This window comes from Zalophus californianus, chromosome 6 (genome assembly GCF_009762305.2).
Source record: "Zalophus californianus isolate mZalCal1 chromosome 6, mZalCal1.pri.v2, whole genome shotgun sequence".
Lineage (NCBI taxonomy): Eukaryota > Metazoa > Chordata > Mammalia > Carnivora > Otariidae > Zalophus > Zalophus californianus.
Window position 1 is genome coordinate 76,813,903 of NC_045600.1, and position 13,878 is coordinate 76,827,780.

Sequence of the window (13,878 nt, forward strand, 5' to 3'; positions counted from 1 at the left end):
AACCAACTTCACTGAAGATGGGAATCTTATGACGGAAACTGAGAAATTTCAAATGTGAGGACTAAGCCAAAGAACAGAGTACCTACCTGATCTGGTATAGGTTTGATTGTGTTTGATGTCCAGGGAAGGTATAGGTGGAGAAATTCATCATCTTCAGTTTCAGACAGGGAAGGCTCCCTGGAAGAAGAAGGCTTCTGTAATTCTCTTAGTTTTGTAGCTCTGCCGAATTCACTTGGCCAAGTATGCTTCCAGCATTCATGGTCTATTCAGACCATTTATTTTTATTTTTACTTCTGGCCACGTCTGCCAAGCTCAGGCAGAAAGCTGAAATATATGTGGATTTTATGTAGATGTGAAAAAATCCCACTGGGCCTGGCAGGAGTTCTTTCTCAGTCTGTCTGGCAAGACTTTTCTAGCTGAGTAGTCAGGGTGTGGTTTTTTTCCAGTGTAGCAAATCTGTCTTCCCATTTCTGTCTTAATTCTTATTCAAAGAGGCAGGTTCTTCTAAAAATCCGCATATGTAAGAAATAATAATCATTTGGACACACCAGCTCAAGGTGCAGGATTAGGCAGTGTGGGACGCTGGCCTGCTTACACCCTCTCTGGAGGGCATTGCAAGAGCTCCTTAGGCAAGGTAATAGTACGCATGTGTGACTGCCCTAATCCAGCATGCGACGGGGGTCTGGAAAGGCTTCGCCTTAAACTAGGCATGTCTAATAGGGTTTAACGCAACCTGTGAATTTGCCCCTGCACAAGGTCAGCTTGTAGGTCAGTGGAATGCTGCACAAATTGCATTCTCCTCCAGACTGTAATTATACCTAGGAGAAAGCTATGTGCTGCCAAGTTCAGCTGACTCCAGATAGGACCAAGATAAACTGAGGGCTTGCTAACATTTCTCAAAAACTGATTTCAAAGATTTGATAGAAAGCATCTCTTGTTTAAAAATAATAATAAGTGACCGTCTTAAGGTTTGTGAAGGAGCTTTGTGTAGAGGATGGTGAGACCAGCTATTGTCTGCCTTCCCTGGGAGCAAAAAAAAGATTATTTGAAATGGAAGCATGAGGAATTTGAGTCAGACATTAAGTGAAACTCTCTGGGGCCAAAAGTTACTTAATACTAGAAAATGATTTTGAAGATTATGACAAATCAAGTAGTATGCACATGAGGACAAAGAAGAATGAAAAATGGGCATTGAGAGTAGTCATAGAAGAGGAATAGGATGAAAGGTTTAGGCTGTGTTTACAATTAGCTGAGGTTCCACTGTGTTTGATGAGAGAAAATGGCCCTAAATATGTGTGCATTGTATGAAGATAACCTTAATAATTTCTGAAAGTATGACCTCCTTGTAAAGTAAGGTCCATCTTTAATTTCTGGCCCTACCCAAAGGCAGAAGGTTAAGTTGGACAACATTTTCGAGTTTCTTCAATGCTAAGGGTAAATGATCCCCAAGCCCACTTCAACTAGTATATGCACTGCATGAGCAGACTTTTACAGGTACTCATACTGTCTCATAAATATTCTCCGAAGTATCTTTCTGGAACAGCTTGGGGTAGGCACTGATTTCCTAAGAGCCTGCCTGGGAGAAAGTCACATTGGGAACTCCAAGGCATCATTCTGCCTACTGGCTCCATGTACACATGGAAAACCATTTGTTTGACACTCACATTATGAAGCTATGGACTAATAAAGTCGGGAAGCCTACCAGTATCCACAATCAAATGCAGTGCCCTGGCTTCAAGGTTGTCGGCCATCTGAAAGCCCCTGCTGCTTGTTTGTCCTAATGCCAGTAGTCGTGCAGGATGGAAAGAGCCTCTCTCTATATGGCTAAGCAGAACATGATTCACGGTGGCGTTTGGTGGCTCATGATCTGCAGAGCTTATCATCTCTCAAATCTCCTTCACGGAATAGTTTTCCGAACGTGGCACCTGGATTTTTGTTTCAGGAGAAGGGCACTGAGTGTCACTTTGGGGAGCTCTCAGGTTACCCAGAGGAAGATTGGGCCCCAAACAGCAATCTCCTTCAAAAACCCCATTTTCAGTGAGTCCTGCCTCATATACGAAGGGCATATACAGAGGGTCATATAAGAGGAACAATTAGAATCTCTTTATATTCCACTGATCCCTGTTAATATCTCCCTTGTATCAGACTTATTTATAGGAGTTTCCCTTTAAACTAGTCTTTGAACTCGCACTGAACAATGATATATGTATCATTGCCGTGCGTGTGTGTGTGTGTGTGTGTGTGTGTGTGTGTGTGTGTGTATAAATATAAATCTTTACACCCTTTGCAGTAGTACACCAACACAGGAGTTTGCATGTTGGAGTTTTGTTGAATTGGACAGACTACATTTCAGCACTGATGTAAGGATGAGTCAGGGAAGGTCTAGAAATAGAAGGCTGGTCTCAGACGATGATGCTGATGACTTTTCATAGCTGCCCAAGAGGCTGTGGCAGCTCAGCATGCTAAAGCTAAAAGGGGAAAGGACCATTGTATTTGTGGCTGTAGTCCTTAGTTGTATTTGTATTTCTACTTAGATTGTTACATTGTTGGGAACCTTTGACTTGGGCCAGAGAACTTTTAAAAATTGTTAAAATGGCACAGGATAATAACAACCAGCAGGCTTAAAGAATGGGTTGGTGCTGATTAATTAAATTGTTTAATGAATAAATGTTTCGATAAAACTTTTGTATTTTAAATCCTGTGGCTATTTTTAAAAATGTATCAGTTTAATTTCCTACTATGAAAAGGGCAATGAAATATCTGACAACCTCAGGAACATTAAGGTTCTAAAAATTTACCAGATAATCATTATGGTTACTAGTCCACATTTTTCAGTAATGCAAATATGGAAGGAGTAGATGATTGAGTTTGCTTTCTTCCAAGCCCAGGATATATTAGAGAAGCTAGCGGATGGGGGAGAATAAACACCCAATAGTAGTTTATCTTCTTGTCATGTGTTCTTTCTCTTCAGAGAAGAATTTTTGAAGTTCATTTTATCCATCTAGGAGTTACCTTACCAAGAATGCATATAGTGGTGCAATAAAAGAAAAACAAGGGAAATTTTCAGTTAATAGAGGGTTCTACACAAATTGGACCTGGTTATTTGAAACTTGAGCATGATTCTAGAAAGTTATTTTAAAAACAATGTCACAATTATTGGTTGATAACCAGATGATCATCTTTAAGAAAAAAAAAATCTTTTAGCATGTTCTAAATCTTTGTTCTCCTTTCTTCTCTTTATTTTCTCCATGAGCTTTCTTTACTCTTCTTCCCTCCTTCAGATTTTCTTCCTAGCTACTCTGCTATGAAAGTAAATGCCTCAGATAACAGGTGTATATCTGGATAAGGAGTTATGAGATTTGATCACAAATATCAAAAGGAGAACAAAGTGTTGGGTTAGCAGAACAAAGTGTTCTGTTTTTGTGTCTCTTGCTTTAATGCCCTACCAATGAAGTGACTACACTTACTTTATAGGCCTCGTGAGCATAAATTATCATTCTCTCTGGAAATCTAAAGGAATAAAAGTTTACAGTATCCTGGTGCTCACTGCCCCCAATTCACAACTGTCCATTTGGACTGGCTTGTGTGCAGAGCTAGCATAATACCTAGTGCAAAGTAGGGGTACAGTGAAAGGTAGTTCTCAACCCTCTTCTTCCCTTAGAAAATGCCCCCTCTCCACAATAATCTCTGTGTAAATCTCTTTCTTTTTGCTCTTCAGCTCTGTCCTTATTTAAATTTCTTTCTCTATATCAGCCTAATAGATCTAGTAATCGAAAAACATAGTAAAAAGGATACAAAGAAAATCCTCAAGAACAGGTAGCCAATAACCAAATGTTTAACCTTACTATTAAATCACTAGCAATGTAGAATAGTGAAAAAAACATTTTATCTATCATATTGGCCAAAATCTTTTAAACTGATAATACCCAGAGTGTGAGGAACTAGGAAAACAATCACTCTCCAATACTTGTCAGGAGTGTAAATTGGTAGCATCTGTTAGAAACAATTTGGCAATATCTATCAAAATTAAAAATGGACATATTGTTTGAACAACTTCTGTAAATCTCTTCTCTAGAAATCTAAGCTTGAGTGACTAAGAATACATCTGTGTGGTTGCTCATTGCAGCATGGTTAATAACTGACAAATTTTGGAGAACTCCTGAATGTCCATCAATAGAGGAATACTTATATTTATTTATATTTAAAGTATATTTAAAGTAGCTCTGCCCATACTGACAGGGAAGGTATCAGCAATATATTTATAAAAGAAAAAGAATTATTCAGAACAAGGGGGAAAAGTTGCAGAACAAAATGTATTGTTTGTCATTTTTCTAAAGCTAAAACCCTACACATATGTGGGCATACACACATGTTTAGATCTGGAAGGAGACAAACCCCCATTACTGGTGGTGATAACGGGGCAGTGGAATTGGGAGATGAGAGAATATTTCACTTTTTACTTTTTTGCATTCTTTATAGTTTATAGATTTTTTTATTACAGTAAGCATTTGTTGCTTTTGTAACTAAAAGTAACAAACTCACAAAAAGGGAATGAACAAAAATAACAGAACAAATATTCCTGTAAACTTGACAACTCTCCAAAGACCAAACTTTACACTAATCTTCAGTCCCCAGCTCAATACCTGGCAAATGGGAGTCACTTGATGTGTGTGTTAAATGTGTGTTAAACAAAGGAACCCTTGCTTAGTCCATTTTGCGTTCCCATGACCACATTGGCCAAGAATTGGGCAGAAGCTTGTAAAATATGACCAAAGAGCCCAGAGAGCACCTCTCTTCCTTTTTCCTCCTCCTCCCTCTTGCCGACACCGTCTCCTCACATCCTGCTCAGCCCAATCGTTAACCGGTTTCAGAAAGACCTGAATAGATCCTGAAGTCTTGGGCCAGCTTTGTTAGTCACCTGAACTCTCACTTGGTTTGTTTATCAGTGTGATGTATTTCTCCACATGTTTCCTTTTAGTCATTTTACATATTGGACTTAAGGATATTTTAAAATATATATTCTTCTCTTTTTCTTAACCTTCCCTTTACTTCTAATTTTCTCCTTGTGATTTGTTTGGTATTATCCCCCACTTCCTAACTTCAAAACGTATTACAAGCTACAGTATTCAAAACAGTATGGTATTGGAATCAAGACAAACTATTAGACCAATGGAAAAGAATAGAGAGCCCCAAAATAAACCCACACATATATGGTCAAATGATCTTCAACAAGGGTGGGTGCCAAGACAACAAAACAGAGAAAGGATGGGCTCCTCAAAAAAGCTAGATATCCACATGCCAAAGAATGAAATTGGACCCTTGTCTTATAGCATAAACAGAAATCAACTCAAAATGGATTAAAGACTTAAATGTAAGATCTGAAACTATAAAATTCCTAGAAGAAAACATAGGGGGAAAGCTTCATCACATTGGTCTTAGAATTATTTCCTGGATAGGACACCAAAGCACAGGCAACAAAAGCAAAAATAGACAAGTGGGACTACATCAAACTGAAGTTTGTGCATAACAGAGGAAACAACAGAGTGAAGAGGTAACCTATGGAATGGGAGAAAATATTTGCAAACCATATATCTGATGAGGTATTAATGTCCCAAAACATATAAGGAATGCCTACAACTCAATACAAGAAACCCAATTGAAAAATGGACAGAGGACTTGAATAGACGTTTCTCCAAAGAAGACCTAAAGTTGGCCAAGGTCTATGAAAAGATGTTCAACATCATGAATCATCAGGGAAATGCAAATCAACACCACAATGAGGTATCACCTCACATCTGTTAGAATAGCTATATTTTTTTAAAAAGGAAAAGAAAAAGAGAAAACAAGTGTGGGCAAAGGTGTGGAAAAATTGAAACTCCTTTGCATTTTTGGTGAGAATGTAAAATGGTACAGCTACTGTAAAAAACAGTATGGAGTTTCCCCCAAAAATTAAAAATGGAACTATGACATGATCCAGCAGCCTCATTTCTGGCCAAGAATTGGGCCAAAAGAATTGAAAACAGGATCTCAAAGAGATAATTGCACACCCTTGTTCACTGAAGCAGTATTCACAATAGGCAAGAAGTGGAAATAACATAAATGCCCATCGATGAATAGGTAATGACAATGTGGTGTGTGTGTGTGTAGGCATATTATTCAGCCTTAAGGAAATTATGTCACATGCTACAATATGGATTAACTTTGAGGAAATTATGCTAAGTGATATCAGCCCAGTTACAGAAGGACAACTACTGCATGATTCCACTTATATGAGGTATCTAAAGTAGTCAAGCTCATAGAAGTAGAAAGTAGAAGCAGATAACTGCCAGGGGTTGAGGGGAGAAGGAAATATGGGGAGTAGTTGTTCAATGGGTATAGAGTTTGCGTCATAAGTATGAAAAAATTCTAGAGATCTGCTATACAACAATGTGGTATAGTAAACAATATTGTACTGAACATTTAAATATTTGTTAATAGGGTAGATTTCATGTTATGTTCTTTTATTATTATTATTATTAAACCTTCCAATCTAGAAGGAAGGAAGGAAGGAAGGAAGGAAGGGGAAGGGAGGGGAGGGAAGAAAGAAACAAGCAAACAAAGAGGGCTTAAGACTGCTTTTGGATGCTTTTTAAAGAAACCTCGTATGATTCCACAATTGAAGAGAGACTACATGGAAAGTTAGAGGTCTCTTTTTAAAGGTCTAGTCAGAGGTGGACAGAGAATTTGACACAAACAGGGAAGAGAATACAAATGCTCTGATTTTACCACTGCCTATCTCCCTTTTGGGAGGTAGCACTACATTTCATACAACTCTTAAGGTTTTAGTCCAGCTTAAGGTAATAAACACTCTATTTCAAACACTTGCCATGTCAACTCATTAGAGAAAACTTCAGGGATGGCTGACTGTGGTGACATTCTTTCCATATTTCAGCCTGGATGAACACTGAAGGGATAGATATGCTCATTTTTCCCAATGACAGGCAATCTTAGTCTCAATCCTTTCCTCTCTCTCTCTCTCAGTTCCCTTCTGATAGCTCTCTTGCCTTCTTTTTTTAAAATTTTTTTATTGTTATGTTAATCACCATACATTACATCATTCGTTCTTGATGTAGTGTTCCATGATTCATTGTTTGTGCATAACACCCAGTGCTCCACGCAGAACGTGCCCTCTTTAATACCCATCACCAGGCTAACCCATCCCCCACCCCTCTCCCCCTCTAGAACCCCTCAGTTTGTTTTTCAGAGTCCATCGTCTCTCATGGTTCATCTCCCCCTCCGACTTACTCCCCTCCATTCTTCCCCTCCTGCTATCTTCTTCTTTTCCTTTTTTCTTAACATATGTTGCATTATTTGTTTCAGAAGTACAGATCTGTGATTCAACAGTCTTGTACAATTCACAGTGCTCACCATAGCACATACCCTCCCCAATGTCTATCACCCAGCCCCCCCATCCCTCCCACCCCCAACCACTCCAGTAACACTCAGTTTGTTTCCTGAGATTAAGAATTCCTCATATCAGTGAGGTCATATGATACATGTCTTTCTCTGATTGACTTATTTCACTCAGCATAACACCCTCCAGTTCCATCCACGTCGTTGCAAATGGCAAGATCTCATTCCTTTTGATGGCTGCATAATATTCCGTTGTGTATATATACCACTGCTTCTTTATCCATTCATCTGTCGATGGACATCTTGGCTCTTTCCACAGTTTGGCTATTGTGGACATTGCTGCTATAAACATTGGGGTGCACGTACCCCTTCGGATCCCTACATTTGTATCTTTGAGGTAAATACCCAGTAGTGCAATTGCTAGATCGTACGGTAGCTCTATTTTCAACTATTTGAGGAACCTCCATACTGTTTTCCAGAGGGGCTGCACCAGCTTGCATTCCCACCAACAGTGTAGGGGGGTTCCCCTTTCTCCGCATCCCCGCCAACATCTGTCATTTCCTGACTTGTTCATTTTAGCCATTCTGACTGGTGTGAGGTGGTATCTCATTGAGGTTTTGATTTGGATTTCCCTGATGCCGAGCGATGTTGAGCACTTTTTCATGTGTCTGTTGGCCATTTGGATGTCTTCTTTGGAAAAATGTCTGTTCGTGTCTTCTGCCCATTTCTTGATTGGATTATTTGTTCTTCTCTTGCCTTCTTTTAATTAGCTATTAGAAGAGCTTCCATTTAAACTTTGTCTTTCCTGTAGGTAGAATGTGTTATTCATAGTTTTCAGAACCGTACCTGGATAGCTTGGTGAATGTTTCAAGAAATTGGTGCTCCCCATTTGTGATCTTGTCATAAATTTGATTTCCATGCCTGTCTCCTTGATGTCAGTGTGTATGTCATGACCAAGGTTTCATCAATAACTATTCTGGACACAAGAATAAATCTAGTCAATTTCGAAAGCCTTTCTTCTTTTGAATTTTCTTTGCAGTCAGTTCAGGTAATGTTTTAATTGCCTTTTTGGTTCTTTTCAGCAATTTACCAAAGTGATTTTTATGGAGGTATAATTGATAGATAACACTTGTTTTAGGTGTACAGTGTAATTATTCAATATTTGTACACACTGCAAAATGATTACCACAATAAGCGTAGTTACTATCAACATACAAACTTACAAAACATTTTTTTTCTTGTGATGAGAACTTACAGGATTTGCTCTCTTCAAAACTTTCAAATATGTACTATAGCATTATTGACTATGGTCACCATGTTGTACATTATGTTACCATGGCTTATTTATTTTATAATTGGAAGTTTATATCTCTTGACATCCTTCATCCATTTTTGTCTTCCTCCAACCTTCCTCCACTCTAGCAAATACCATCCTGTTCTCTGTATCAATGAGTTGTTTTTTTTTATGATGAGTTTTGTTTTGTTTTTTAGATTCCACATATAAGTGAACTCATATGATGTTTGTCTTTCTCTGTCTGGCTTATTTCACTTAGCATAATACCCCCCCAATCCATCCATGTTGTTGCTCATGGCAAGATTTCATTCTTTTTTATGGATGAGTAGTATTCCATTGTATATATAGACCACATCTTCATCTGTACATCCACCAATGGGCACTTGGGTTGTTTCCATATCTTGGCTATTATAAATAATGCTGCAGTGAAAATGGGATGTATATATCTTTTCAAGTTAGTGTTTTTGTTTTCTTCAGATAAATACCTAGTAGTAAAATTGCTGGAATAAGGTAACATTGGCTTTAAATGACATATTAGACCAGATGGACTTAACAGATACACATAGAACATTCCATCCAAAAATAATAGAATATATAGTTTTTTCAAGTGCACATGGAACATTCTCCAAAGTAGATCACATGTTAGGCCATAAAACAAGTCTCAATAAATTTAAGATGATTGAAATCATATCAAGCATCTTTTGTGACTACAAGAGTATGAAACTAGAAATCAATTATAAGAGGAAAAGTGGAAAAATCACAAATAAGTGGAGATTAAACAACATGCTGCTGAATAACCTCTGGGTCAACAAAGAAATCAAAGGAGAAATAAAAGAATACTTTGAGGGGCACCTGGGTGGCTCAGTTGGTTAAGCATCTGCCTTCAGCTCAGGTCATGATCCCATGGGATCGAGTCCTGTGTCAGGTTTCTGGCTCAGCGAGGAGTCTGCTTCTCCCTCTCCCTCTGCCTCTCTGCCCTGCTCATGCTCTGTGTGTGTGTGTGTGTGTGTGTGTGTGTGTGTGTGTGTGTGTCTCAAATGAGTAAATTAAAAAATCTTAAAAAAAAAAAAGAATACCTTGAGACAAATGAAAATAGGAATAGAACATACAAAAATCGATAGGATGCAGCAAAAGTAGTTCTAAGGGGAAATTTCATAAGGATACAGACCTACCTTAAGAAACAAGAAAAATCTCAAATAATCAAAATTCATACCTGAAGGAACTAGAAAAAGAACAAAGTCTAAAGTTAGTAGAAAGAACAAAATAACAAAGACCTGAGTAGAAATAAATGAAACAGAGACTAAAGAGACAATAGAAAAGATCAATGAAATTAAAGGCTGGTTCTTTGAAAAGAAAAATAAAATTGACAAATCTTTAGCTAGACTCACCAAGAAAAAAAGAGAGAAGTTTCAAGTAAGTAAAATTAAAAATAGAAAAGAAGTTACAATTGATACCACAGAAATACAAAGGAATATAAGAGATTACTTTGAACAACTATATGCCAACAAGTTGGACATTCTAGATGAAATCGAAAAATCACTAGAAACCCAACCTCCTAAGACTGAATCATAGTAAATCTGAATAGACTGATTACTAGTAAGGAGATTCAATGAGTAATCAAAAACCTGCCAACAAACAAAAGCCAAGACCATATGACATCACTGTGAATTCTACCAAACATTCAAAGAAGATTTAATACCTATCCTTCTCTAACTTCCAAAAAATTAGAGGAAGGAATGCTTCCAAACTCATTTTATAAGCCCAGCATTACCCTGATACTGAAACCAGACATGGGCACCACCAGAAAAAGAAAACTGCAGCCCAATATCTCTGATGAACATAGATGCAAAAAATCCTTGATAAAAATATTAGCAAACCAAATTCAACAATACATTAAAAGGATCAGATATCATGATCAAGTGGGATTTATTCCATTCCAGGGATGCAAGGGTAGTTCAATATCTATAAATCAGTCAATGCAATACATCTTATTAACAAAGTGAAAGATAAAAGTCATCATCTCAATAGATGCAGAGAAAACATTTGACAAAATTCAACAACCATATATGATAAAAACTATCAACAAAATGGGTAAAAAAGGACCATACCTCAACATAATAAAGGCCACATATGACAAGCCCACCACTAACATCATACTCAAGGCTGAAAAGCTAAAAGCTTTTCCTCTAAGATCAGGATCAAGACAAGGATGTCCTCTCTTGCCACTTTTATTCAACATAGTACTGGAAGAACTATCCAGAGAAATTAGTCAAGAAAAAGAAATAAAAGGCATCCAGAATGGCAAGGAAGAAGTAAAACTGTCACTATTTACAGATAACCTTGATTTATATATGGAAAACCCTAAAGACTCTACCTCAAAACTGTTAGAACTAATAAATGAATTCAGTGAAGTTTCAGGTTATGAAATAGAGAAAAATCTGTTGCATTTCTATTTACTAGCAGTAAATGATCCCAGAAATTAAGAAAATAATCCCATTTACAGTTGTATCAAAAAGAATAAAGTATCTAGGAATACGTTTAAATAAGGAGGTAGACAGACCTGTATACTGAAAAGTTTAATACACGGATAAAAGAAAGGCACAATTATTTTTTTTAAAGATTTTATTTATTTATTTGACAGAGAGAGACACAGCAAGAGAGGGAACAAGCAGGGGGCGTGGGAGAGGGAGAAGCAGGCTTCCCGCTGAGCAGGGAGCCCGACGCGGGGCTTGATCCCAGGACCCTGGGACCATGACCTGAGCCGAAGGCAGACGTTTAACAACTGAGCCACCCAGGCGCTCCAGAAAGGCACAATTAAATGGAAATATACTCTGTGCTTATGGATTGGAAGAATTAATATTGTCAAAATATCTGTGCTACCCAAAGCAATGTACAGGTTCAGTGCAATCCCTATCAAAGTTCCAATGTCATTTTTTTCAAAGAAATAGAACAAATAATCCTAAAATGTGTATGAAACCACGAAAGACCTCAAATAGCCAAAGCAGTCTTGAGAAAGAAAAACAAAGCCAAAGTGGTTTTCTTAGGTAACTAAGCTCCACAGACTTCACAAGGGCAAGCAAAGACTTGATCTGTCTGGGTCACCTCTGTATCCTCAGAGTCCAAAGTGGTGCTAGGCACATAAAAGAGTTACAGCAGGTATTTGTTGAATGAATGAATGAACGAATGAATATTTACATGAAACTTATGTGGTTTTTCTTAATTTTGTATTGGACTTTTTAAAAATCATTTCATTTTAAATTTGTGTTCTCAATCTAAGAAAAAGCCAGAAATTGCATTTTTAAAGAAACTATTTGATTATAGATAATCTCTTTCTCTTTTGCTTTCATATAAAAAAAATTAAAAGACCAAGTACCTACCTTCTTATTTCTTTCAAAAACTCTTGAAATTCTGTCTTCCTCAAGAATCTTTAAGACTAATGTTGAAATTATTAAACACATTGGACTAAAAAATCAGATTTCCTTTTATCTTGATAAAAGCTTGGTATTTACTATATTTTAGGTTTAATAGTTATATAAAAGTAGCCATTCTGAGCAGGGAAAGGAAAGATAAAGGGCAGGCTGTAACTGATTCAGGATTGACTGATAGATTGGTAATTAGACAATCTTGGAGCAAACTCCGTTATTCCTTATTGTTCAACCAGCAAGCAACTCAGCTAGTTTAGTACCAATATAAATGCATTTTACTAAATTTTACTAAACCAATATAAATGCAAATTACTGTCTAACTGTATCTTCAGTATATTTTGGTGAGTTTATAAGTACCTAGGTGGAAGGAGAAACATAGCTGTTTAGTTTCATTTGTATTTTACCCAGCAAATGCATTAAAAAACTTAAGATTTGGTGATATTCTGTGTGCATGCCCTATTGATTTTTGTAGCTGTGTCACATGAGAGAAAAGATCATTTTTTTCCCCCTTAGTGACCACTGTGTGATGTGTTAGAAGGAACTGATTTGGCTTACTAGGTTTAGAGAAACCAAAACTATGAAGAGCTCTCTTTCCATAATTGGCAATGAGGTATTTGGAGTTTATAAGAAGACTGTAAAGTTTTGACGTATCTATATTATTATAAAAGAACAATTTTAAGCAGTTAAAATTAAGGCTTAATGTACAAAGTATTTTATTGTTTATATTAAAAATAGCACAAATATGAAGCCACTCAATTCTCTAAGACAAGAAAATTTTATTTAAATAATCTGTGTTAAGAATATATTATACGAGCGCTTTACATATATTATGTCCTGTAATTTTTAGAATAAATGTACAGATTAAATATAGTCAGCCCTACTCCATGATGAAGAAATTGGCCTTTTCCAAGGCTGCATCACTGGTAGACAGCTGAGTTGAGGTCACGCTGATCTTTCCCCTAAACCACTGGGCAGATGACACAGCCAAAAAGACTGGAGGCTCTGAAGTGATCTAAGAAGTAGCAATACGGAAATGTGCCAATGATAAGTGGAAAAGTTGGATATAAAATGTACATATGTTGCAATTAGAGTTAATAAGTGTTTGAATAAAAAGATCGGAATACAGTACATAAAGATTTTAGTGCTTGTATTAGATGGGCAGAGTTTGGGGTGGTGTTTTTCCTTTATTTTCTAAAATATCTATAGTTTTAGATAAGTCACTTTCAAATTAAAGTACCATTAAAATAGAGTGACTGTAGCATCAGTTTAGTTCATCAGAGTATCTAAAAATCTTAATGCTTTTGATATGCTTCTGAAAGATTGTATGGTCATTTGAGCTTGTATTGATTTTATTTTTAAATTCCAGATCATCAAGTTATTGGATGGAAAACGATCTCAAACTGTGGGAATCTTGATATCTAGTTTGCATTTAGAAATGAAGGATATCCAGCAGGGTAAGTCTTCTCCATCACTTTTTTTTTCCAACTTTAACATTTTGCAACATTTTATCATGAAATTTCAAGCATATAAATGATTAGAATGCCATAATAAATCCCATGTACCCAATATCCAGCTACAAAACCACCAATCCACTCTTGTTTCATCTGAAATACCCTCCCTCACCAGCTAGACTATTTTAAGGCAAATCCTAGACATTTTATAATTCATCTGTTAAAAATGTCAGGACACTGATAAAAAGTTAAGGATGCTTTTTCAAGCATAATTCCAGAGCAGTTGTCATGCATTTAAAAACATTTACAATAATTT

General features: G+C 36.8%; 1 protein-coding gene across 6 annotated transcripts in view; it reads left to right on the top strand.

Moving 5' to 3' along the window:
* FMN1 (formin 1) overlaps positions 1 to 13,878 on the top strand; it is a 443,362-nt gene that overhangs the window by 259,659 nt on the left and 169,825 nt on the right. For all 6 annotated transcript variants that reach the window (XR_003515832.2, XR_003515833.2, XR_003515834.2 and 3 more), the window contains one exon: positions 13,478 to 13,565. Coding sequence is in view for 2 of the 6 variants with exons in the window: in XM_027571393.2 (XP_027427194.2) it covers positions 13,478 to 13,565 (88 nt within the window). In the remaining 4 variants the exon portion in view is untranslated. The remainder of the gene's footprint in view (positions 1 to 13,477; positions 13,566 to 13,878) is intronic.